General features: G+C 50.6%; 1 protein-coding gene across 1 annotated transcript in view; it reads left to right on the top strand.

Annotated features, from left to right (window-relative positions):
* Nucleotides 1-25033, top strand: part of SCARA5 (scavenger receptor class A member 5) — a 114806-nt gene that overhangs the window by 58347 nt on the left and 31426 nt on the right. Inside the window, exons 4-7 of the mRNA XM_068554035.1 lie at nucleotides 7866-8540; nucleotides 18728-18808; nucleotides 20875-20973; nucleotides 22869-22925. Of these exons, the coding sequence (XP_068410136.1) occupies nucleotides 7866-8540; nucleotides 18728-18808; nucleotides 20875-20973; nucleotides 22869-22925 (912 nt within the window). The remainder of the gene's footprint in view (nucleotides 1-7865; nucleotides 8541-18727; nucleotides 18809-20874; nucleotides 20974-22868; nucleotides 22926-25033) is intronic.

The raw sequence follows: 25033 nt of genomic DNA, 5'->3' as shown, positions 1-25033 counted from the left end.
TTGTGAGCCTTTAGGACAACAGGGAATCAGGATGTGAACTGGGAATCTGAAAAAAGGGAGATGGGAAGAGAGCTGGCCTCTTTAGGCTTAGGGAAGAAGGGATGTTTCTTGTCTTAGCCTGGAATTTCTTTGGAAATCAGAGCCAGAGACACGGGCTTGGTAGTTTATTGTGAAAAGTGATCCTGCGAAGCAGGAGTTGGGGACCGGAGGGATCAGGAAGGAGGGAAAACAATTACAAGGATGTGTTCTTGAGCCGGTCTCTGCTGTGGCTGCTAGAGCTCAGTCCTTCCAGGACCTTCCAAGGGGCTACGTAGTAAAAGCTGCAGATTTGTCTGTCCGTGGAGAGTGTTTATCCACCAGCTGTTTCCTGCATAGGTCGGGGTTACCCTGAGTGGCAAGGCCATGCATGGATGAGGTCCAGATGGTTCCCATGATTCTGAGAAGTCAACAGAAGCCCTGGGGGCAGACAGCTAGAGATCGGAGGTGCGGATGAAGTGCGGTGTTGCCGGGTTACACCCACCTGAAGTTGGTCATTGTAGCCCTGGCCAGAGTAAAAGGTGGGCTGAGAGAGAGCGAGGCTGGGCCCAAGGGCTGCCCCCGTCTCCTCCGCTGGTCCAGGTATTTTTTTTTTTTTTTTTGGTGCACTGCATGGCCTGCAGGATCGAACCTGTGCCCCCTGCAGTAGAAGCTTAACCACTGGACCACCAGGGAAGTCCTCCAAGCTCTTCTAAGAAGAGATGCGGGCACTTCTGTGCCTCCTACCACTCTCCATTTTCAATCATTCACTTATTCATCTGATAGCTATTTACTGACCAGCTACCAGGTTGCAAGATTCTGCGCTAGGCACTGTGTTAGTCTAAATAGCAAGTGCCTAATTCCATTTGCGAATTCACAAAGAATTGGTCTCTTTCCTATTAGACGTATGCACCCCATCAAAATGCTGGGTTTCCTGACATTGCTGGTAATAATTTCAGATCCTTTCGCCTCCGAAATGGGAATCCTGGGGCTAGGTTCTGCAAGAGGAGCCTTCTGAGTTATAATTTGTCTTGGATCCCATTTCCACAGCAATCAACAGTGAGTTATCAGAGACTCCATCTGCTTGGACCACCAAAGGGAATGCTTATGCCAGGAGCGCAGAACATCCAGCCACACCTCTGAGGAAAGTAATCAACATGTTGGTGGGGTCTTTCTTCCTCTGAGGTTGTACCAGGCCATCCTAATGTGGATATCCTTGGCTGTCCGCTGGCTTCCCGTCAGCCTGCGCTCCATGCACCCTCCAGCTACCAGTCTGTGCTCATCCATGGGCCAGAGTCAGGGTCTATGTGTAAAGGATGGGTATCTGGGCTGCAGCCAACCCACCGTTCCAGGGGGCAGGCAGTCTGCATCCTTCATGCCTGTTTGTTGGATCCTGCCTGTAAGACCGAGAACTGGCCACCTGTGCTTGCTTACCTAGGGAGCCCTACCAGCCTCTGAACTGACAAAGGCCACTGCAGGTAGGCACTCAGGAGGACACACCTATGTGGCCAAAGCCTGTGGCCCCGGGAGCCACTGGTTGATGAGTCTTCAGATGGACCGGGCATCAAAAAGCTCAGACCACCTGTGCAAAGACGGAGCGTCTGTCTGGCTTCCTTCTCAAAGGGCCTCCTGATGCTCTGAGCTGCGCCTGCAAGCTCCCGGCCCCCTCCTGTGTGAGTGCAGGGGCTGGTGAGGCCACAGACAAAGGAGAAGCCCATCTCCAGACTATAAATGTTTATCCTGGACATCCTGCTGAGCTAGGAACGAGGGCATGTGGTTCTTAAAAACAAATAAGGAAATAAGCTCACCCCAAATGTACCAATCTGCTGCCCTCCTCTTTGGGTCCTTATGAGTGTCCCCTAATACCCTCCCTCCCCAATCTGCTTCATTTCCCCTGCCTCAGCCCTTCACTTACAAAACACGCATTCGAAGATAAAATTATGCAAAATTTCAAGAGAGTGACCGCAGAGCAGTAAGCCCCAAGCACGGGGCCCTTCTGCACGTGGCGCCGTGTGTCACTGCACTGGTCACACACCACGAGGCTGGCCCTGGTTTCCTCCTACCTCTTGGAAACACGGGGGCCCTAGTGAAAATGTGCATCACTTTAAGTGCTGAAGGTCTACTGATAACCTCTTCATTATGCAATTCTGAATGAATATTATGCTCCACTTTTAAATTAATTTTCTATTAAAGTCACATGTCTCCAGATCTCAGGAAATCCAACCCTGTGTTGCAGACCTCCTGAAAGAAAGCCCCTGTCTTTTGCTTGGTGCTTAAATTGAGGTGCTTACCTTGCAGTTTCATTTCAGCCCCATCCTTTCCCATCTCTGCCCTTAATGTGATGCTCTATGAATTCTGGTACCCGCCTTCCTTCTGTTAGCCTAAATGAAGACAAGGCAGGACTGCTGCATGGGGCAGTGAAAGAGCCAGGAAGGTCCACCTCCTACTCACAGATGGCCTTGAGTTACTTACTTCATCGCTTGAGTTTCCATTTTTCATCTGTGAAATGGTGATACCGTCTGCCCGTAGGCTTGGGAGGACCACAGGAGAATTGTAAGGCCCTTGGCAGTGTTCTAGCATCTACCTGCCCAAGGACCTCCATCAAACTTGGATGCTATTTCTTCGTGTCACCCCCCTCCCCAAGCCTCTAACAAGTCCCTCCTGCTTCTTGGGCCGGTGCAGGGCCTCTGCCCGGGTGGTCTGGAAAGAAAGGGAGGCAGATGCCTTCTGCTGTTTTGTGTAAGGGGTTTGGGGGTGAGGGGGGGCCAGCAGGGCCTTCAGAGACCGAGAAGCCTGAGCTTCCTTTCATGCTCTGCCACCTTCTCGCGCTTCCTCATCTGGACACAGGCAGAATTCCTACTTCACAAGTGTGCTGGGAAGAGGAAAGGAAGCCACTTCTAGCAAGAAACTAGAACCGAGTCTGGTATACAGTAGGTGCTTAATAAATGTCATCTCCTGCCCTGCTTCCCCATGTAGACTTTGGAGTTCAGTATGGGACTGACCTTCCCTGCAGCAGGTGTGGAGGACAGAAGACTGGATTGAGGGACAGATGACCCCATCACATCCTTATTTCATGCTTCTGGCATCTCTTGCCTTCTCTGAGCCTCTTTTTTTCACCCTTCAATGAGATTAGGAATACCTGCCCTTCCTACCTCCCGAGATAAGTTATAGTGAAAATTAAGGGAGGTAATGGATGTGAAATTTTATACAGAGATAAAGGGTTATTAACACCAATGCCCAAGGTTTAGGTGACCAAACCTCAAACAGAACACTTAGCTTTCTTCCTCCCAACTCATACATACTTCCCCTTCCTTGCTGGCACTGTGGGTGTGCCTGATGTTTTGGGGGAAGACAGCCTCTCTGGTCAGTGACATCTGGAGCACCTTGACTTAACCAGCATGTGATCATTTTTTAATGAACATAGAAGACAGTTATGGAACAGGGAGACATCTCAGGGCTGGGGTGTGGGTAGGAAGGCTGCAGGAGACGTGTCTGTGCGAATCATCTAGCCCAGGGCATGGCCTGAGACAGACATTAATACATTAATCATATATTATTATAAAGTGTATATTAACACATTCATTAGTATTCAGCAATTAATACCGAATCAGAATCCCAATTAGAATCCATGATTCCTGCGAAGCAGCCTGACTCCCGCTTGGGCTTAATGATGGGGAACTCATTACCTTCAAGGTTTACTCCATATTTGTGTGTCTCTGTTAAAAAGTTTGTTCTGTGCCTTCCACCGTTTCGGCAGTATCGCAAGGGCAACTCTGGACCCAAACTGCCTGAGCCCAAAGTCAGTCTCCTCCGTCAACCAGTGGGCGACCTTGTGAGTTACTCAACCTCCGTGTGCCTCAGTTTCCTCGTTTGGAATATAAGGGTCATAACAACGCTTATCTCATAGGCTTGTTATGGAATTAAGCGTATTAATACGGGAAGCACTTAGAACAGTGCCTGGCACATAGGACTCAGGAAATGCCAGTTATTATTGTTACTCTGTAATTTATTTTCCCCTTGTGAAAGTATGAAAGTTGAAGCATAGTTAAAGCACATTAAACGTAAATACAGCAGGCAGAGAGATAAATGAACTGTTTGCATAAACATGAATTAAGAGAGTCACACTCAAGGAAGAATTGTTCCCTGTTGAGGACAGCGAACATCTGGAAGGAATTAAATGGCGGATGAGAGGGGGTGGGGGTAGTGTGAGCTAAGAACACGCTGTGACTGTTGGAAGGAGATAATTCAATTCTGGGGTAGGTAAGTGATCCCCAAAGGGGGAGGCTGCTCTGGGCTTCTACGGCATGATTGGATGCCTGAAGAGTATTAACCCCTCAAAATAATTTTGTTCTGATTAGCTGGAGTACCTAAAATGCCTGTAACATTCCTTTGAGCTAATGCATTGCCTTGAAAAAGCCATTTCTTAAATGCAAATATACTAACATAAAATAACAAGGTATCGTTTTGTATCTGTGAAATTAACAATATGAAAATTGTAAGAGACACTGAGGTTTCACTGAAACTGGCACATTTAAAAATCTATAATATACCTATAAATAGGTATAACTTCTGGGGATGCAATTTGGCTGGAATTTTTTTATTCTTTTTTTTTTTTTCTTTTTGTGATTGGGTTGGAATTTTTAAGAGTCATAAAAAGGTCTATAACTTTGGCTTTACTAATCCAACTTCTGGGAATTTACTGGTAGGAAAAATTTCAAAAGAAGGAGGGACCTTTCTGTGTTTATCTTCCATGATTGAGAATGGGTAAATTACAAGACATCTCCCTGACAGACTCTTAGGCAGCCATCAAAAGTATAATTATAAATGACAGATGGGAGAATATTTGTAAAATAATCATTCACAAATTTAAAAAACCCAGAAATCAAATTGTAAAGATTGGGTATGCACATGGATGGAACTAGAAGAAGAAAATGGAAGGAAAACCAGTGGGCTTTGTTGGAGGTTGTGGGATGGTGGAAGAATTTTTTCTTTTATTTCAATTTATGTTAAAATTGGTTGTGCAATGAACAATAATCAAAGACCCAAATGAACCCTCCTGGAAGGGGTAGCTGATTGTCAGCCTTTACCATGCGGGCAAGTTTCAGTCCAGTTTTCTGGACAGAGAGAAGGGGTCTTAAAGCTGGTAGGTTCTGAAAGGAGGGGGCTGATGGGCAAGGCCAGGAGCCTCCAAGGGCACAGGGCACCAGTTGGGCGTGGGGACCACCTGAAGAGAGAAGGAAGGGCTGGTGGGAGCTGGCAGAGAGTGAGTTTAAGGGAAATTGCCTCCTTCATGGCATTGCCTCTGGCCAGCCTGAGCTAATGGAGTCTTAAATCAAGTAGTTGCACTGTTACTCTTAGGCACTCACAATCCCAATTTTAAAACCAGAATTAACAAAACTCACAGTGTTTTACTACTTCTGATAAGCTGCGGTATCCCTTTGAACTTTGCAGCATCAAGAGCAGAGACTGCCACTAAAATACTGGGCTTTCTGTTTTCCAACTGCCCTGTCTCTAATACTTGTCAAGCAATCTGGGTCGAATATTGGACAAACACATGATCTAATCCTGGCCTGCAATGATTTCTTAGGTAGACAGTTCCTGTGGTTACTTGGGTTGTGACTGGTTCATGGATTCATTTCCCCAGAACCTTTCCTTGTATTGACAGCTCTTTAGCTGATTTTCCAGAGTAGCGGAGCAATGGAGGGAACCACTGGACCAGGAGTCAGGAAGCATGCCACTAGGCAGATCACGAATACTCTCCCGGCCTCAGTCTTTTTATCTGTAAATTGGGGAAACTTTTTACAGATGACTGCGTAGACCTAAATTCTATGATGCAAGTCTGAAAAACCCACTTTGGGCCGTATTAGAGAGAGTCTTATGCCCAGAATGAAGTTGACGATCCTTCTACCATACTTTGCCCAGTCTTTTCCACACCATGGAAAAACCAAATTTAGATCAAGCCCCACCCTGTAAGGGGATGTTGACACACTGCGTATGTGCAAAAGAGGTTAGCCAGGATACATGGAGGCTTAGAAGCTTGTTGTGAGACAGCAGATGAAGGAACTACAGATTTAAACCAGAAACATTGTTACGTAGCAGGGATGTGATAACTGTCTTTGAGATGCTGAAGAGCTGTCTTGTGGGAAAAAAAAAAAAAAATTCACTCACTTTATGTGATCTCAGAGGGCAGGATCAGTGGATAGAAATTACAGGGAGGCAACTTTCAAGTCTGGACGGAATGTAGAACATTTGAACAGTTAGAACTAACTGAAGGTGGAGAGATGGGTATATGCAGAGGCTGGGCGTATGCTCTTCTTGGAGATTAAAGGGTTGAGTGAGGGAGAATTTGGTTTTTTGTTGTTGTTGTTGTTGTTTGGTTTTCGGTTTTTTATTTTGGCCATGCCGCGCGGCATGTGGGATCTTAGTTCCCCGACCAGGAATTGAACCCTTGCCCCCTGCAGTGGGAGCACTGGACCACCAGGGAAGTCCCGAGGGAGAATGTGAAGTGGGGTTCCAATGCCCAGCTAGCACTGTGAGCCTCTGAATCTAATCTGAAATGACTTATCTCCTCCAGAGTGGCCACCATCAATGCTGTGCACTTCCGGAAGCATCAGCCCCAGCACCCTCCCAAACTACCTTCCCCTTCCAAATCTTCTCATTGCTTGAACAAGCTGTGTACCAAATTCCCCGGCTCTCTCCATTCCAAGATTTCCAAGGCACAACTCCCTCTGTGCCTCATTTGCCCCATCTCCTACCCTGCTCTCCCCCCCCCCACACTACTAGTTTCCATTTGTCTGGTTTGCAGAGCAGAGCGGGAGACAGCTGCGGATAGTGCACAGCAAACAAACAAGCATCCCTAGACATCCCAGGATGCACCAGGGTTTGTAGTGCACCTGAGTGCAGCCCACCAGCTTCCAAGAGACACCGGATGCTAGCTTATAATGATTAAGATGCACACCCCTCCCCTGCGTATTGTGAAATAGCTTTTCTTATAACCAAGAAAAGGAAACCTCGCCAAGAGGAAAGGGTGGGAAATCACTGAGATGGGTTGTTTGCCTGAGGAGGGAAATAGGAGATCCAGAAGAAGTCAGAGGCAGAGAAGGGAGGGTATGGATGTAAAAGCATCTCCACCCGCCCAGAGGGAATGGGACCCTGAATTCAGGAGTGGGAATTACCAGTGTTGCCCAGAGCCTGGCTGAGTCTGCCGCTGCCGTGGTCCCTTCAGGCAGTTCCCCAGCCGACTTGTAGGGAGGCATCCGGGTTCGGGAGCAAGCAAGCCCTCTGGATTGGAATCCTGGCTCCACCTCTTAACTTGCTGTTCTGCCTGGGGCAACTTTAACAGCTCTTGCCCTGAAAGGGGATAAATAAGGGTACCTCCCTCCTAAAGTGGAGAGGATGACACACAGTATTGTAGGGTGAGCCACGTGGAACCGCTGATGTCTGATCATTTCCAAAATATAAAAAAGACAATGTCTTACGGATCAACCTCATCCATAATGAGTCCCCGGTTCCCAAACTCATCCGCACCTTAGAATGATCTCGGGCTCCTTTTAAAATTCCAAAGCCCGGGTCACCTCCCAGACCCGTCCAATCACAATTTCGACAGGTGGGATGCCTGGCCAGGTGATTCTCATGGGCAGACACGTTTGGGGACCACTGGCTGAGCACAGTGCCGGGGACGTATTGAGGCGCTCAGCCATGGCCACCTCTGATTTCCCTTCAGCTGTCGTTTATTGAGCACCTCCGGCCTGCCGGGCTCTGTCCGGGCCTGCCTCTTGGGCCCCGGGGGCCTGCGCAGCCGCCTCATCTCTCCCTCCCCTCCCCCTCCTCCTCCGCCCCCTCCTCCGCAGTGTCCAGGCCCCGGAGCTCCCCGGACGACCTGAAGGCGCTGACTCGGAACGTGAACCGGCTGAACGAGAGCTTCCGGGACTTGCAGCTGCGGCTGTTGCAGGCTCCGCTGCAGGCCGAGCTGAGCGAGCAGGTGTGGAAGGCGCAGGACGCGCTGCAGAACCAGTCGGACTCGCTGCTGGCGCTGGCGGGCGCGGTGCAGCGGCTGGAGGGCGCGCTGTGGGGACTCCAGGCGCAGGCGACGCAGAGCGAGCAGGCGGTGGCCCTGCTGCGCGACCGCACGGCCCAGCAGAGCGACGCGGCGCAGCTGGAGCTCTACCAGCTGCAGGTGGAGAGCAACCGCAGCCAGGGGCTGCTGCGGCGCCACGCCGGCCTGCTGGACGGGCTGGCGCGCCGGGTGGGCGCCCTGGGCGACGAGCTGGCCGACGTGGGCGGCGCCCTGCGCGGCCTCAACCTCAGCCTGTCCTACGACGTGGCCCTGCAGGGCACGCGGCTGCGGGACCTGCAGGTGCTGGTGAGCAACGCCAGCGAGGACGCGCGCCGCATGCGCCTCGTGCACCGGAGCCTGGAGCTGCAGCTCAAGCAGGAGCTGGCCGTGCTCAACAGCGTCACCGAGGACCTGCGCCTCAAGGACTGGGAGCACTCCATCGCGCTGCGCAACATCTCCCTGGCCAAAGGTACCCCCGACCGCCCGGGCCACCGGGGGCTGCTTGGGCCCTCCCGCTCAGGCCTTCTTCCCGCACCTGCCTCCCCAAGGTCCGGGAGCCCCCCTCCCTCCCCGAACCCGCTCCCCCTTCATGAAGTCTTGCCCTCCAGGACCTTGGAGTGTTCTGCCCAAACGGACTGTGCCCATTTCCAGGCCCGCACAGGATAAGCCTCCTCCCTGCTGCCCCCCTCCCCAGACAGTGCACTCTGTCTGCACCCCTAGGCATGAGAATGGCCAAGATGGCTGCTGGGGACCTGGGTGGTCAGGGCTTGGATGTGCCAGCCGGAGCCTCCAAGAGTTTGGGGCTGGGGAGGAAAGCTGGGGCTCAGGCCAGACAGAGAGGCGCTCCCCCAGTGTCCTGGTCCTTGCATGGTGTTCCCTGATGTTGGGCTGCGCCCCGCAGGCCTACAAGGCCTGCACTTGCCCAGCTTTAAGACAGAAGAGCGAGCCTGGAGTCAGCAACAGAGACATCAGTGGTTTAATGGATTGGGGAGTTTACACGTCTGAAGCAAGGTCCTGGAGTGACACCCCACCGTGTGCGTCGGACGGGCGGGCAGGACAAGGCGGCAGTCTTCTCTGTGGGGCGGTGGGGGGGGAAGGGGAGATTGCCAGTTGGGAATGATGTCAGGTGGGCTCATCGGTTACCAGGGAAACTAGCAGAGGGTCACGCCCCTCAAGGCCCCTTTGATAAGAACAGTCACTAGCTGGGGTGGAGGCAAGTATGTAGGAAGATGAGTCGTGTGATTAGGGTGTAGGTGAAGCAGACACTCGTTGGGCAGGGGATGTACAGAGAGCAAGAGAACAGCCATCTTGGGTGGCCTGACCGTACATATGATGGAGCTACAAAAAGTTGGAAGATTCCAAATTTGAACCTGGCCTTCCAGACTGTTAGAAAGCTATATTCATCCAGGTAGAAGAACATGTTTTATTTTCTTTAACAATGTGTTGGCTTCATTTATCACTCTTGCATATAATGGCAAAAATGCACGGGCCTCCATTCGGACTCTTGCTCGGGGTCCACAGACATCAGCACCTTTACAGCCAACCTTCCTCTCTTGCACCCCTAACTGACCACTCCCCCGCTCCCCTCTCCCCCATTCCTTCCCGCTGCTGTCTGCCCTGCGTGTCACTGTCAGGGTGTTCATGAAATGTGCTCTTCCTGCATGACCCCCTGCTCAGAACCCAGGTCTGCCGGGTTCACCAAAAACTCCTTAGGCTGACAGTAGACAATGATAATACCATTTTGAACACCAACTATGTCAGGTACCGTGCCAAGTGTATCTCACAGGGTGTCTTTTAAAAACAACCATGTATGTGGTGAGATTCAGGAAGCGGCTCAGGAAGTTGCAGGCTAGGAGGTGATGGGGCCGGGACTTGAACCCTAGCTCTTCTGATCCCAGAGCTGATGTGCCTTCCATCGCATCCCTGGCCCCAGCCTGTCTTTCCTGCCTTCTCCTCTAACTGGTCCCCTGTACCAGGGGTTACAAACAGAACTGTCTGCAGGGGCAGTCGAGCAATGTCAATGCCTATGACTTTGGTGTCAGGGGAAGAGTAGGGGCTATGGCAGGTCCAGCCCATTTTGGCTTGGCATTGATAATAAGGTCTTCCCATTTTTTCCAGAGAAACTGGAAACATGGAATGTTCTAGAAATTTTTAATTATTTAACTCTGTGGGCCAAAAACAACACATCTGTGGGTCATACATGGTCCACAGACAGCCATCTTGCATCCCCTGCTCTATGCGAAGCATCCAGTCCAGTGGGACATGTCTTGTCCCTGCCGCAGAGACACAGCCCACCTTTCCCACTGCCTTAGCTTTACTCCAGCGGTTCCTTCCACTGCAAAACCTCCTTCTTCCTCCTCGTGATACAAATCCCACTGATCCTTCCCGTCTCAGTCAAACCCACCCCCTCCAGGAACCCGCTGGCCTCTCTAGCTCACTGAGGTCTCCCTTCTTTGGGATTCTGTATTTATCAGAGCAGAAGATAGTCATGATGGAGACTTATATTTGCATGGTACTTTCCAGATCCAGTTAATAATAATAGAACATTATTTTGTTTTAAAGTGGGTCCCCATCACCAGCTATGAGCTTGGTTGAAGGCAGGTTTCACTATGGAGAGCGGGTAGGACTCCTGCAGAAAAGCAACTGAGGCTGCAGGAGAAAATACCAGGCTTACTCCAGGACACACAGTTAGAAATGATCCAACCCAGGGCTTTTGTATTCAACAGCTTTGATAAGGTGTAATTTACATGCCGTCAGATTCACCCATGTTAAATGTGCCATTCGGTCGCCAGCCCACGACTTGCAACCCAACGCCAGTGCTCAATCTGTCACAGCCAGTCACCCTCAGCTGTCCGCCCCTGTGTCCCCCAGCACCTAACAGTGTGATACATGTGAGTGGAACTCGAGGAATGTTTGTGGAACAGCTGTTACATCTTTTGAACCCGTGCCATCAGAGGATCAGTTTTCTTGTCCTGGGTCACTTTGGTTTCATGTCTCAGAAATCAAAGGAGAGCAGGCGGTAGCGTGTCTTCTTCCACATCCACACCCCTGGGGTCTTAGCTTTTCCCATCTTTTCATTTCCTTGACCTCCCCAGTCTGTTCAGTACTTAATAATCGCAGCGACACTGCATCATAACCTACCACGAGCCAGACATTTTGTCGACATTTATTCTCTAAGTAGACATTAAAGAGTGCTAATCCTCACATCCTGCAAAAAAGGTATTATTGAACCCATTTTGTAGCTGAGAAACTCGAATAACTTTCCCAATGTTTCTTACACAATTGGCAAGTGACAAAGCCAAGATTTAACGTGGGTCTTTCTGGCTCAGAAACCATGTTTTTTCACTGACCGTGGTGCTTTCTGGGGTGGAGAGAGACCAGCTAGCAGCCATGAAGTGAGAAGGGAGCGTGGTCCCTCGGGTCTATTCCTGTATTTGGGGGGGTAGGCCCTACCAGGCGCTCCCCCTTCCTTCTTCTTCCGGTCAACAGACATCACCAGGCTTCCTGCTGGTGCAGCCTCTTTGGCCTCACCGAACATTTCGCATCCTGATTCTTTAATTTCTGAGTCCCTCTCCTTGGCTCGGGCTGAAGCGGCTCTGGGTCATGCATTTGCCATGGTTCTTCCGGTGGTATCCTCTAAGCAGTCTTTCTTTGGTTCTGAAACTAAGTTTCACACTTAGTTCCCTTGAACTGAAGTTTCATCTCGGTTCTGCCCAGACCTGCCTTCCAGTCTTCAAGCTTGGCATTATTGATGGGTTGCTGGCTCTTCAGAGATGAAGACCATTCGGCCCCTATATCTCCCAGGACCACCACTGTGGCTGGTGTCTCCCCTTCCCACCTCCCTCTCTCATGGTTGTTAGGGACCCAACTGGTATGATTAAAGAGAGCTCTGTTTGGTATGTCTGAATGTAATTACCATTCAACTTCAACAGCACAAAACTCTACCCTGGCTTTTAGATAAGGGATGTTTTACCAGATAAGCTTTCCTGCATTTCTATACTGCTGTCTGTGTGGCCTTTCTTTACTAGTTTTGTTCAGTTCCTCTCTTAGTCTTTACACACACACACACACACACACACACACACACACACACGCACACGCACGCACTTTGCCCTTTCCTGGCTCAGAATCCACAAATACCCCACTATGTATATTTTTCAAATATGAGCTTGTTTATGTTATTCTTGAGCTTGACCCCAAACGGTTTCATTCTCTCACTTTGTTACACAGTTTTCTATGAGTTTTGTCTCTGGGTTTGTCTTTTGTGTACATTCACAGTGGGACTTTCTGTTTTCTGCTTTGGATTTTCAGCATTTATCAAGTCTGTTGAAATCTCTCTGTGGCTCTGAAAGGAGCAGAGAACTTAGATGATCAGACAGGCATCCCAGGAGGGGGAAAGCTAACCAGAGAGGGCAGGCATCCCAGGAGGGGGCAGTGTGTGAGCAAAGGCCTGAAGGCAAGACTCCCCAGCCACATGCAGGTGGCTCAATTCGCTACACGGGTGTTTATAGATTCACAGAAGGTTAGAGTGACAATAGGGCTCTGAAATCACCTAGTCCACTCCCCTCATTTTGTAGTTGAGGCCCTTGAGGCTCAGAGAGGGGAAAGGACTTGCCTACATCAAATCCCCAGCCAGTGCCTCGGCTGGGCTGGAAGAGTCATCTCTCAATTCATGAAAGCAAATTGACAAAGCAAACTTATCTGTGGGCTGCTGTTTCGAGAAAAAACACCATCTGGTAGAGTAGAGAGTCCCACTCAACAAATGTTCATAATGGGAATGGGGTCTTGGGTTCCAGGCGGGAACGGTGGGCCCTGGTCTCTGGTGCACAGAGGTGTGTATCCCTGAAGGTGGTGGGCGTCTCTGTGAACGGAGGTGTTTCTATCCCACCACAGACTAGGAAGCATGGACTGGTGCCGCCCTCCCTAACCCCGTTGCAGGCTGCAGGGGGCTCTGCTGGGAGGGGAATGGAGCGCCTGCTGTGGAAGTTAGCAGTTGCCCCCAGCCTTGCCCACCAGCCCTCTGCCTCTGAGGCTCAGAAGGAAGCTGGCTTTGCAGGCTGGACCACGGCCCCTTGCACGCGCTCAGGGTCCCAGAGAGGATGCATGAAATGAAGTGAGAGAGCTCTTGATACTGTAAACGTCATAGCACTGAGAATGCAGAGCCCCAGTGACATCAGGGCAATGGAAGCAGGGACCTGACCTCTGGCAGCCACCCCAGGATTAGCGTGGTTCCGCAGTGGTGTTTACATTACGAGCTTGGTCACGGTTCTGCTGGCTTCGGGCCCGAGGCATCAGCTGTCATGATCATTTGTTCTTGGCAGGTCCCTGTCTGGATTCCAGCACACATGAGTCCCCCACCCCGTCTCTCGTTCCAGGATCCGGGAAGGGAGAGTGGATTGCTTTCCCCTCCCCATTGGCTGGTCCCCAGAAGAATCCTGGTGTTTCTCCCAAATGCTCAGTCCCAAATCCTTTGTTCTGTGCTGGAGATGCTTCCAGCTGGAGCGGCTCATGGCAGCCCAGCGAGGGCAGAGTTGTGCTGGGGGTGGCATGGGGGGTGGGCTAGACCAGTGGACAGACTCCGAGGGGGACCTGGGCCCAGGGCCCGGAGGTTCCCTCCCTGCCTCCTCCCACTCCCAGTGCCCGCTGTGGGAGGTGGCGGGAGAGAGGGGCTGGCACCCAGGACCGGAAACCCAGCAGAGGGGCTCTGGACTGTTTCCATGATTGAGGAGAAGTGGAGTCTGCTTCCCCTTGTCCCAGCCCACCTCTGCCCTGGCCTGCTCCAGTGGCGGAAAAGGTGAGACATGATGGCGTAAGCTGAGAAGCTCAGAAGCTCGTCCGAATATTACTCAGTCATCAAAAAGATGAAATAATGCCATTTGCAGCAACATGGATGGACCTAGAGATTATCATGCTAAGTGAAGTAAGTCAGATAGAGAAAGACAAATATCATAAGATATCACTTATATGTGGAATCTGAAATATGATACAAATCAACATATCTATGAAACAAAACCAGACTCACAGTTGTAGAGAACACACTTGTGGTTGCCAGGAGGGGGATGTGGGAGGGATGGACTTTGGGATTAGCAGAGGCAAACTATAATATTTAGGATGGATAAACAACAAGGTCCTACTGTATAGCACAGTGAACTATATTCAATATCCTGTGATAAGCCATATATGAAAAAGAGTATATATATCTATATCTATATCTATATATATATGAGTGAGTCACTTTGCTGTACAGAAGAAATTAACACAACATTGTAAATCAACTATGCTTTAATAAAAATTTTTAAAAATGCTCATCTTGGGGACCACTGGGACCACTGACACCATAACAGCTTCCAGGACTGCCTGGAAGTCATTCCTTGAAATCTCTCCTGTGTGCCAGGTGCTATGTGAGGCCCAGGGCCACAGAGAGTGGGGCTCCAGCCCTTTAGATAGGCCTGTCCTCCTTGGGGACCACAGTCCGAGGGGAGTGACAGTGGCTGGCGTGTGGGCACAGGGCGGCCTGCCCAGGCTCTGGTGCTCCCCTGAGGAGTTTGTACACGGTGATGCCTGAGGGTCCTTCCTGTTCTGAGATCTGGGGGTTCCGCCCTGGTGCCCTCAGAGATGGGAGGGATGAGTGTGAAGGTGAGCTTCAGGGCTGAGAGTGATGGGCCTCTTAGAAAGGAAAAGATTTGGCTAGTATCTGGGGACACCATAAGGAGAACATTTCTGCTGAGGTGGAAGAGAGTTTGTGTCGAGAAGCATCAGGCTGTGAGTTTGCAGAAGAAGGGGTCAGGTTGGGAATGATTTTCAGGGGGTCCCCAACAGAGGGGGCTGCCCACCCCTCATGGTGTGAGGGGCTTCCAAGGGCTCTGAGTTCACTTGATTCTGATGAGATTAATCAGACAGCAACAGTGGGCTGGAGAGAGAGGCTGGAGCCAAGGAGGGAGGCTGGGAGGACCCCAATGAGTGAGGCAGTGAGGAAGGAGTTAGACGCATGACATGGGAATCACCTGGATGACAGCCTTGAAGGGGGCTGGGCAGAGGAAAGGGAGGAGTCCAAGAAAGCTCCAGATCGTTAACCTGGATTCCTGAGGAAATGACAAAAAGTCAGGTCCCAGGAGTGCATGACCCATGGGCAGCCCTGCTTTAAAGAAGCACTTGGTCCTCAGGGCTCCAGGCAGCATGGCCCCATGAGACTCAGACTGGCCGCATTCCAGGCTCTTCTGAGTGGGCCGGGCCAGTACCACCTGAGGACATGACTAAGGCTTGGAAATCAGCACCCACCTTAACTGTCTACCCCGGCTTCTTCCCAGTTAATCTCTAGTAAAGGCCTTCACTAACCACTTAGTTATGTCTTAAAAACTCTCCATGTGTAGGATGTTTTTTGGATCTGGCTCTCCCTGGATTGGCAGGGTGATTTCAGAGCCTGGAATAACCATCTCCAAATAGTTCTGATGAAGCATTACGAAAAGTGAGGTACAGATGGTCAGGGATGGCCTTGCCACTCAAAGCTTCCCAAGACTGTTTCTATCCACCACGTCACTGAATTCGCTTATTCCTCACTACAAACGCCAGAGGAAGGGATTTTTACTTAGACTTTATAGAACCAGGACCTGAACCTAAGATCTTCCATATCCATCCTCAAACCTCACCTTCCAAATGACCTCTGCCACCTTGATGCCTTACCATCAGGGTCAGGCCACTGGGCAACATCCTCTCTTTGCCAGAATGACTCCCGGGAAGGTCCATATGTTGGTTCACACCCACATCAGAGCGAATAAAACAAATGGAGGGCATGGTCCATGGTATCCTTGACCTGCTTGATTCCCAGAGTGCTGGGTTTCCCATGGGGAGGCCGGGAGGGAGCAGAGAAGAGTGAAAAGGGATGGAGTGGACTGGGGACAGGGGGAGGGTGACAGCCCAGTGACAGCCCATGACGTACAGAGATCCAGGGACCGCTCTCAGCTCCCTTTGCTGCAGCTTTGACCTGGCCAGGAGATTGTTGGAATGGGCATTGTTAAAGCTCATTTGCTTCTGTACTCTGTCTTTCTTTGCTGTATAATCTTAGGCATGTTCCCAGCAGTTCCTGTTCAAAAACCGAGGTCAACATGGCCAGTCTTACTTTGCTTTTCTTCCTAGGAAAGAGGACGATGACTACAAACCCCAGTCCTCCTTAAATGATTTGTGTAACTCACAAGTCATTGTGCAATGATTTGTGCATTTTTCAATTGTTGATTACTTTTTTCCCTGTGCACATGCCATTGAATTCTTAAACAGCTGTCAGCTTGGGTTAGGGTCTGCGGACAGTGTCAACTTTAGGAATGTATCAGTACCTCTTGATCTTGGCCACCTGGCTGTTTTGTGTGTATTTACACCCTCTGATCTCATATACTCATTCATTCATCAAATATTTATTGTGCAAGACATGACTGCTGTGCTGCGAGTATACGTGTTTTGGTTTCCTAGGGCTGCCATAACAAAGCACCACAAGCTGGGTGGCTTAAAACAACAGAAATTTATTCTCTCACAGTTCTGGAGGCCAGAAGTCTGAAATCAAGGTGTCCATACTCCCTCTAAAAGGTCTAGGGGAGGATCCTGCTTGGCCTCTTTCTAACTTCTTATGTTGCCAGCCATCCTTGGCGTTCCTTGGCCTGTAGACACATCACTCCAGTCTCAGCCTCCATGGTCACCTGGCCTTCTGCCCAGCTGTCTGTGCTTTCTCTTTTTATAAGGATGCCAGTCATTGGGTAAGGACCCACCCTACTCCAATCTGACCTCATCTTAACTAATTATATCTGCAAAGACCCTGTTTTCAAAGAAAGTCGAATTCTGAGGTTCCAGGTGGACATGAACGTGGAGGGGACACACTTCCACCCAGTGCAATACAGTTTGGGCATTTTCCTTGGTCCTCTTTTTTCTCTCATCGAGCAGCCAGAGCAGGGCAATTTAGAGTCTGGATCTTCACAACCAGTACGAGGATGTCAAGGATGTGGTCTTGTCTCAGGGAGCTGGCCATTCTCTTAGGAAAAAGAGAACATGTACTCCTGTGACTGTAAGACCAGGCAGTGTGAGAGAAACGTCAAGTGGCACCAAGGACGTGCATTCAAACAGGCCGTGCCCACTTGCAGCAGGAATGATAGATCAGAGAAGGTTTGGCCAAGAAGGTGGTCATGAGCATCCTTGAGGGGCAGGTAGCCATAGGAGATTGGCAGGGAGGGCCCCCCTGGCTCGCCAGTCTGGGAACAGCAGGCTGCCGTGCGGGAAGGTTCGGGTGCATTCTGGGAATGGCAGGAGGTCTAGCATGAGGAGCAAGGCAGGGTGGACAGGGCCAGGCAGACCTGAGCTGAAACCACGGCTCCCTCACTTGCTAGTTGGCTGTGTAATCTCAACACCCAGCATGTGGAGACTGAATCTGATCACACAAGCTAGAATCCCTGCCATGGTGCTGGACCCTCGCCCTGGAAGGAAGCCCCGCTAAGGAGCAATTAGAAACCTCTTCTTCCGTCCAGGTGCTCAAGCCAGAGATCTGAACCTGATCCTGGCCGCCTCCCCTGCCTTCACCTAGTTTAGCCAAGGTCTGTCTCTTCTACTTCCTAACAGCCACTCACATCCCTCCCCACAGCTACTTCCTCAATACAGGGCTCCGCCGCCTCTCACCTGGGGTGCAGCCTCCTCCTTGACCTCCCTGCCTCTGCTTTCCCTCTGTTCCAATCCCTTTCCAACACTGCAGCCTGAGCAGTCTTCCTTGTGTGCAGGTATGACCACACTCTTCTCTCAGGCCCCTTCTGTGTCTTCTGGTGCCCTCAGGGTCAAATTCAACACACTTACACCAGGCCTCCAGGACCCTCCACTTTCTCACCCTTCTTATCCTATCATGGGACCCCCACCCCCAGTTTCTAATCCCATCATGATTCACAGATCTCTTTCTTATCTTTAAGCTCTTAATAGGGATTGTTCCCTCAGCCTGGAACTCTCCCCTTTTCCTCTTAGTTAAGGCTGTTGTAACAATACCACAGACTGGGTGGCTTACACAGCATTCCTTTCTCACAGTTCCGGAGGCTAGAAGTCTGAGATGAGGGTTGGGTTCAGATGAGAGCCTTCTTCCTGGCTGCAGATGGCTGTCTTCTTGCCGTGCCCCCCTATGGCAGAGAAAGCATGCTCATCAGTGCCGGCGTGAGGAAGGGAGGGAGGGAGAGTGCTCTCTGGGGTCTCTTCTTACAAGGGCGCTAATCCCATCATGGGGGCCCCACTCTCATGACCTCATCTAAACCTAATCATCTCCCAAAAAGGCCCCGTCTCCAAATACCAGCACGTTGGACGTTGGGGCTTCAACACGTGCATTTGGTGTTGGGTTAGGGGAGCCACAGACATTCAGTCCATAACACACTCCCACTCCTCTCTTTACTTAGCCACCTTCTGTTCCTCCTTGCAATCTCACTTTGGATGTTACTTCTTCCAGGAAGCTTTCCCTGATTCCTACCTCCCCAGTGCAAACACACACACACACACACACACACACACACATGGCTGGACTAGATAGAGCCCTGTGTGCCTCCAAAGCATAATGCTGACCCTTCCTCTTTTTAGGAGGGAGTTTCCTCCACAGGTGACCTACTCCAGAAAGCCATCCTCTAACCTTAGTGCTGTTTGTAACCCTTTCAGGACCACCGGGCCCCAAAGGCGATCAGGGGGATGAAGGGAAAGAAGGCACGCCTGGAATCCCTGGATTACCTGGACTTCGAGGTAATGGGGAGGCCCCTGGGAGGGACCTGGACGTACCAGGAAGGGAAGGGGCTCTGCTATCCATCCCTGACCCTCTATTTTCTCTTTGGTGTCGGTGATGGGGCTCCTGGGACAGTGCCCAATCAACTCAGCTTCAGATGCCCTGTTCTGTTAAGAGACTAAGAGGTTATTGGTATAAGAATAGGATGGAGGAAATCCTTTTCCATAGAGAGTAGCAGGACCTGAAGAAAAAGGGTACACATGAGGCTCACAACTCCTTGAAGCCACTTCCCACCCCAGGAGTCAGGGTCCCTGTGCCCAGGGCCATTGGAAGGTATTGAGGGTGTCCCCTGATCCAGAGCAACCCATCAAGTATGCTCTGTCCCCTCAGTGTTTCCTGAGTCCCCAGCACCTGACCCCCTACCTCCTGCGGAACCTGCCCCGGGCAGTAGATACCTGCCCTCTCATGCCCTCTCCGCCCTGCTACATGCACTAGTGACAGCCCGGAAGGTCCAATAGCTGGCGGGGAGGGTACTTTGGGGCCTTCTGGAAAGAGCATGTTTGTCTTAAATGCCTCGTCTCAGGAGTTCCCGTTCTGTTACTTTACCAAATTTGGCATCCCAGCCTGTCCATTCCCGAGCCTCTGCTGTGAGCAGCGTTTTTCTAAGGGAGTGTAGAGTCTTCTAAGTGATGTAAGAAAAGGGGAGGTTTATCGGGGGAAAGGTGTCGGCTTATCTATGTCAGGAATTATACCTCCAAACCACCCCCTTCCTAAATCTCTAAGGAGGCTGAGAACAGGAGAAGAGGCAGAGGCTGGTGGAGGCAGAACCCACGGCCTGGCCTCCACTCCTGGCCTCCACCTCTCAGCACAGCTCCCTAAGCTCAGAATCAAGGATGCCCAGGGGCTCCCAGAGCTGTGGAACCTCCTGTTCTGGCTTAGTCAATGACAGGATGCAGGGTCCCTGGGCATATCCTGCAGGAGACACACAATGCTGTGGCAGCAGGGCTGTTGGGCTCCAGGAATGTTGCGTTAGGGAAAAAAATAAAGAAATCAAGCCCTCGTCTGAGGTGCTACCACCCTCTTGGGGGCCCCATCCTCTTCCAGCCATTTGATGTTTATGGCGGAGGAATCATAAGTGCGAGACAGATTTCTCCATGTCACGGAAAAAGGCCAAAGGAAACCAGCTAACATTTGAAGCAGCAAAGTACAATTAATTAGTTAATTAGAGTGCCCTGCTTTGCAGAGATAACTGTGGGCTTAGGTCAGGCCTCCAGGGCTGAGGCCTCGCTGGGCGAAACCATTTGTTGACTCCGGCTTTCCATGGTGACGTGCAGCCAGTGCCATGGGGCCTTGTGGCCAGGAGCCCTGGAGACTGATGTGACAGCAGCCTGTCTGCCCCAGTTACTGAGCTTGCAGACTTCCTGCCTCCTCTTCAGCCTACCTTCCCCTTCTCTACGCTTCCCTGTGTTTACCACAAGGAAGGGACCTTTCTGGTTTTGTCTTACATAGGATGGGGAGTGATTTAATCTTCCTCCTACCCCAAGTACCAGTAAGCCCTTTTCATCCAGCTGAGATGAAGCCAGCCAACCAAGGATAGGACCCTGCCTCCAGCGCTCTCTGCTGTGTGACCATGGGCAGGTTACCTAACCTCTCTGGGCCTCAGTTTTCTCATTGGTAACTCAGGTGAAATAATACCTCAGTTTATGGGAGGATTAAATAAGATACCTAATGGAAAGCACCCCGAACAGTGCCTGCCGCATTCAAAAGGCTCAAAAAAATTTTGCAGGTCTAAATCTCTAGCAAAGCTACAGGTATAGAGACAGCTCCCAAATGAGGTTGGCACCTCCACCGTCACTCACAATAGAATTGGACCTTTCGGGGGTTCAGCCTCACTGGATAAAAGGTGCTGACGGGGAGGGCTTGTGCTGACCTTTTGGACACTGTCTCTGCAGCATCTTTACCTGAGAAGAATCAGGAAGCGGGGGCAGCAGGAGCATGGTCGAGGCCTGTGGCTGAGCCAGACGATGGCCTCTGGGGGCCCTTCCGGTTCTGAGTCTGAGGCTCCAAAACTTTCTTGTCTCCCCAGGTCTGCCAGGGGAGAGAGGGACCCCAGGACTGCCCGGCCCCAAGGGCGACGAAGGGAAGCTGGGAGCCATGGGACCGATGGGCATGCGTGGGTTCAAAGGTAACAACGCATCTCTTGCGCACCCTCGCTCACCGCCAGCCCCTGCGCACCAATGTGGGCACTGGAGTGTGGACCGGGTTCAAGTTCTAGTTCTTCCACTGACAAGCTGAGTGACCTTGAGCAAGTCACTTAATCTCATTAGGCATCAGTTTGTTTTCTTTTCTTTTTTTTTTCTTTTGGCCGCACCGCAGGGCTTGCGGGATCTTAGTTCCCCCGACCAGGGATGGAACTCGCACCCCCTGCAGTGGAAGCGCGTGTCCTAACCACCGGACCGCCCAGGGAATTCCCATTAAGCATCAGTTTCCTCATCCCCAAACCAGCGAGCCTCGTGATACCGTATTTCACAGGGCTGTCACGAGGATTACGTGGAATGTATATGAGTGAAAACACGGTCAACTCCAAAGCGCTGTAGAAACGCAAGGGAGTGTTACTATTGGTTGCGGCTAGGTGATGTAACCAGAGGAAGCCAGGCCAGGAGAGCGGGCTTGCAGGAGAAACAGGATGGCCCCCTCCCCCCAACACTGCCAGGTTCCTCACAGTTCCTCATATTCTTTTTGTTCCCCAAATATTTAAAACTTTAATCAATCCTCAGATTTCCATCGCCAATAGTGTTTCTTCTGACTTTTTTCCCTTCTCATTAATAGTCATCTTGTTCGTTTTCAGGGAATCCCACTTTATAGTCAGTCCCATCTTTCCACGTTCATTTCAAGAGTGTCCAGACCTCTTAGCACCATTGCAGAAGAAGAAGAGGAACTCTGACACTCTTTCCCCAGGCTCTCTCACTTGTTAAAATGAAAACTAAGAAAAAGAAAAGTACTATTAATCATTCCCACCCCGCATCTAGGATGACGTCTTAATCTAGGATCCCTGGGAACTTTTATTCTACTTTCTGGTTGGTGATTAAACAGACTGAGGTTTTCCTTCCTTTTATGATCCACATTTTAAAAAATCGATTTTAAAACACATTACAAAAGCAGCACATGCTTATTGAAAACAATTTAACAATACAGAAATGTATAAAGTAAAAAGTGAGTGCCTTCCCGCTAGGTCTCTTAAGCGCTTATTCTTCAGCATAACTACTGTAAACACTTTGGAGTACATCCTGCCAGACCCTTTTCCAAGCACATTCGTATTTACATATATGGTTGCTTTTGTTTTTTTCAAAACTTGGAACACATGAGGCATCCTCCCCTGGAACTTGCTGGCTTGCTTTTTTTCATGAGAGAATATGCCATAAGCTTTTGATTTGCAGATATCTTTCTGGAGGCAATTGGATGGAATTCCCTGGTCATTTTAATGTCCCCTTGAGTGGTGTCAGGACCCTTCTACTTCTTTGTAGAGTGAGATGCTAGCTGAGAAAAAAGCTCTGTTGTTTTAACCATATCCTGGGAAGGAAATTCCACAATTCCCTGGAAACTCTCCCTCGTGTTTTATAGCCTCCTCCACTGATAAATCTGCCTGACGTAGAACCTATGTCTCTCCCTTGGTAACTGAAGACCCTCCCTCCTTCCTTTTCTCTTTCCGTGCTTATTAGAACAACCTTGGATTTGGGCTTCTGAAACTTTGGCTGTTTAATAGGAATATCTTTGCTTTGTCTTCTTCCTGTGGGATACCATGTACTCCTTTAGTCTGTGCTGCACTGCTCCTCTGTGCTTTAGTCAGGAGGGAATGAAACTTCTCAGCTTGGTGCCCACCACCCTGCTTCCAAGGGGGACCAGAATAGGCAACATAATTGGCCCAAGCTCTTACCCTTTCAGCCATGCATGCCCTCCAGGGCTGCGGGCTCCTCCCTGAGGATTTCTCTGGTCTTGGGTTAATGTTACCTGCAGGTAAGACTTTATTTACAATTAGGATTTATTTCCATTTCTAATGCCCTTTTTCCTCCTCTGTTTCAGGTGACCGAGGCCCAAAAGGAGAGAAAGGAGAGAAAGGAGACAGAACAGGGGATGCCAGTAAGGAAATTCTGTTGGGGTCACTGGATTCTGTGTCAGCACAGGTGTAGCTGTTGCCCAAGCAACCCAAGTTTCAGTGGCTGGAGGCTGGAGCCATAGGCTGGGGCTCCCGTGTCAAAGGAGCTCCCTATCCACTCCAGGGCTCAGCTGATCCAGCAAGAGAGAATTATACCCCTGGGGCACAGGCCACGTTTCCAGACATGGTATAAACCCAGTGGTTGTGTGGGAGGGACTGGAGGCAGACTGCATGGGCTCCCTTCCGGCCGCCTCACTATGTATGTAATGTGTGCCTCAGTTTTCTCATCTATAGAATGGGGAGAAGAAGCATTCTTGTGTCATAGAGTCATTGTAGAGAATTAAATGAGTTAACCCATGTAACAGGTGGTTAGGACTCAGTAAGTGTTTATTATTATTATCCTATGTAATACACCAGTTTAGACAGACTTACATCATTGGAGATGCTTGCTAAAATTCAGTTACTGACCTTGTTAAAATTCAGCAAGACCTCATGGGGAAAGGTGTAGAGGCGAAGCAGAATCCTGTTTGTTTTCCTCCTCTGCCACTAACTGAGCAGTGATGCTGGAAGTCTCATTATTTGGAAGACCACCGAGGCCAGGAATGGGCGTCTTTCCAACGAGGGTCCTTCCTAAAATGTTTACAAGGGAAGCCAGCTTATCTAGTCATGACACTCTTTTCCAGGGTTTGTTTCCCCTACAAAGGGCTACATGTAGAACCTTGGAGGGAGTGCCAGAAAAGAGCGAGCCTCCCAACCAAGTTTCAATGAATAGAGTCTCCTAGCCAAGATGCAAAAAAATACCACCATATAGTATCTGTTGGGCTCTGAAATGCTGCCATCTGGGTGGAGGCTCAAGCAGTTTACCCACTTCTAGGGCATCTGGGCCCCGGTGTGGGGCTGCCTAAGAAGCCTGGGCCTGGGGAAAGGGACAGATACCAGTGTAGATGCACACTTTGGACCCAGATTGAGGGTTTCTTGAAGGCTGATCTTCGGTTTCAGTGGGTCCTTAAGATGACATTTCCATCCCAGCCATGCAGGACCCGGAGACCTTGCTATTGAATAGTGCCCTTCTCCAAGGTCCCTGAAACTTTAACTTGCCTCCTACTTCCTCTACCCTTTCCTTTCCCAGGGCAGTGATTAAGGATCAAACAGGAAGAGTGTACGTGACAGCTCTCTGTCGCTCTAAAGTGATGGGTGTACCTGAGGAGGAGGTATGCCTGTGTCTGCCCGGACTCCACATGCCCACCGTACCTTAGATGCTGTAATCCACAAAGCAATCTATGTGCTTCGCAGTCTTTCTAGCATTATGTAGAGTCCCTTCCAAGGATAGCCAAGGCTTAACTGGGAGCGTCCCGGCTAGATGAGATCTGCTGGACCCTGCAGGAGCCAAAAGAAAATTTCGAAGGCAAAGGAAGGGAGTCTAGATCTGATTAGGGTGTCTGTGATAGATCTGACTCACAGTTATCTAAGGCTGGGCACCAGTACTTTGTCTCTTGAATTCTGCCTTCTGCTGCTCTTTGTTGACTGGCTTCTGACGGAATGCTGCCAGTGCAGCTGAGAAGGACCGTGCCATTTAGCTGTGTGAAATAGATAACTCCTGATGGGGTGGCAGGAAGGGAGGGACTGCGGAAAGATAACCTCTGAGAGGGGAATCAGAAACGCTGCCCACATACCCGGGGTGCTTGTCAGGACTCTTTGACAGCTGTTCTCCAGCTGACTCGAGAGGATGGGGTGGTCTGAGCTAGCCGAACCTGGGAGAGGTGATGGTTGTCAGGTGCCATTCACCCCAGGGATGCTCGCGTCACTGTTTTCCTTGCCTCTGTGGGCCCAGCTGGGGGGGGCTTTGCACTGGGATTGGGCTCTGAGGCTAGGGGCAGTGTGTGTGTGCGTGGTGGGGGGGGGGAGGATGCGGGGTGGGAGCTGAGCCACCTGGGGGCGCTCCGCCAGGCACGGGTGGGGAGCCTGGGGAAGGGCAGCTAATCCACTTGACCCCGGAGCCTATTGACTGCACCGCAAGAGGCCCGTGTCAGCTCTGGATGGCCCCTCCTCGGGGACTGCCCTGAAGATGCTGTGCCCTCCCTGGAGCCAGAGC

The sequence above is a fragment of the Eschrichtius robustus genome, chromosome 10, assembly GCF_028021215.1.
Source record: "Eschrichtius robustus isolate mEscRob2 chromosome 10, mEscRob2.pri, whole genome shotgun sequence".
Lineage (NCBI taxonomy): Eukaryota > Metazoa > Chordata > Mammalia > Artiodactyla > Eschrichtiidae > Eschrichtius > Eschrichtius robustus.
This window is presented reverse-complemented; position numbering and strand designations above follow the sequence as displayed.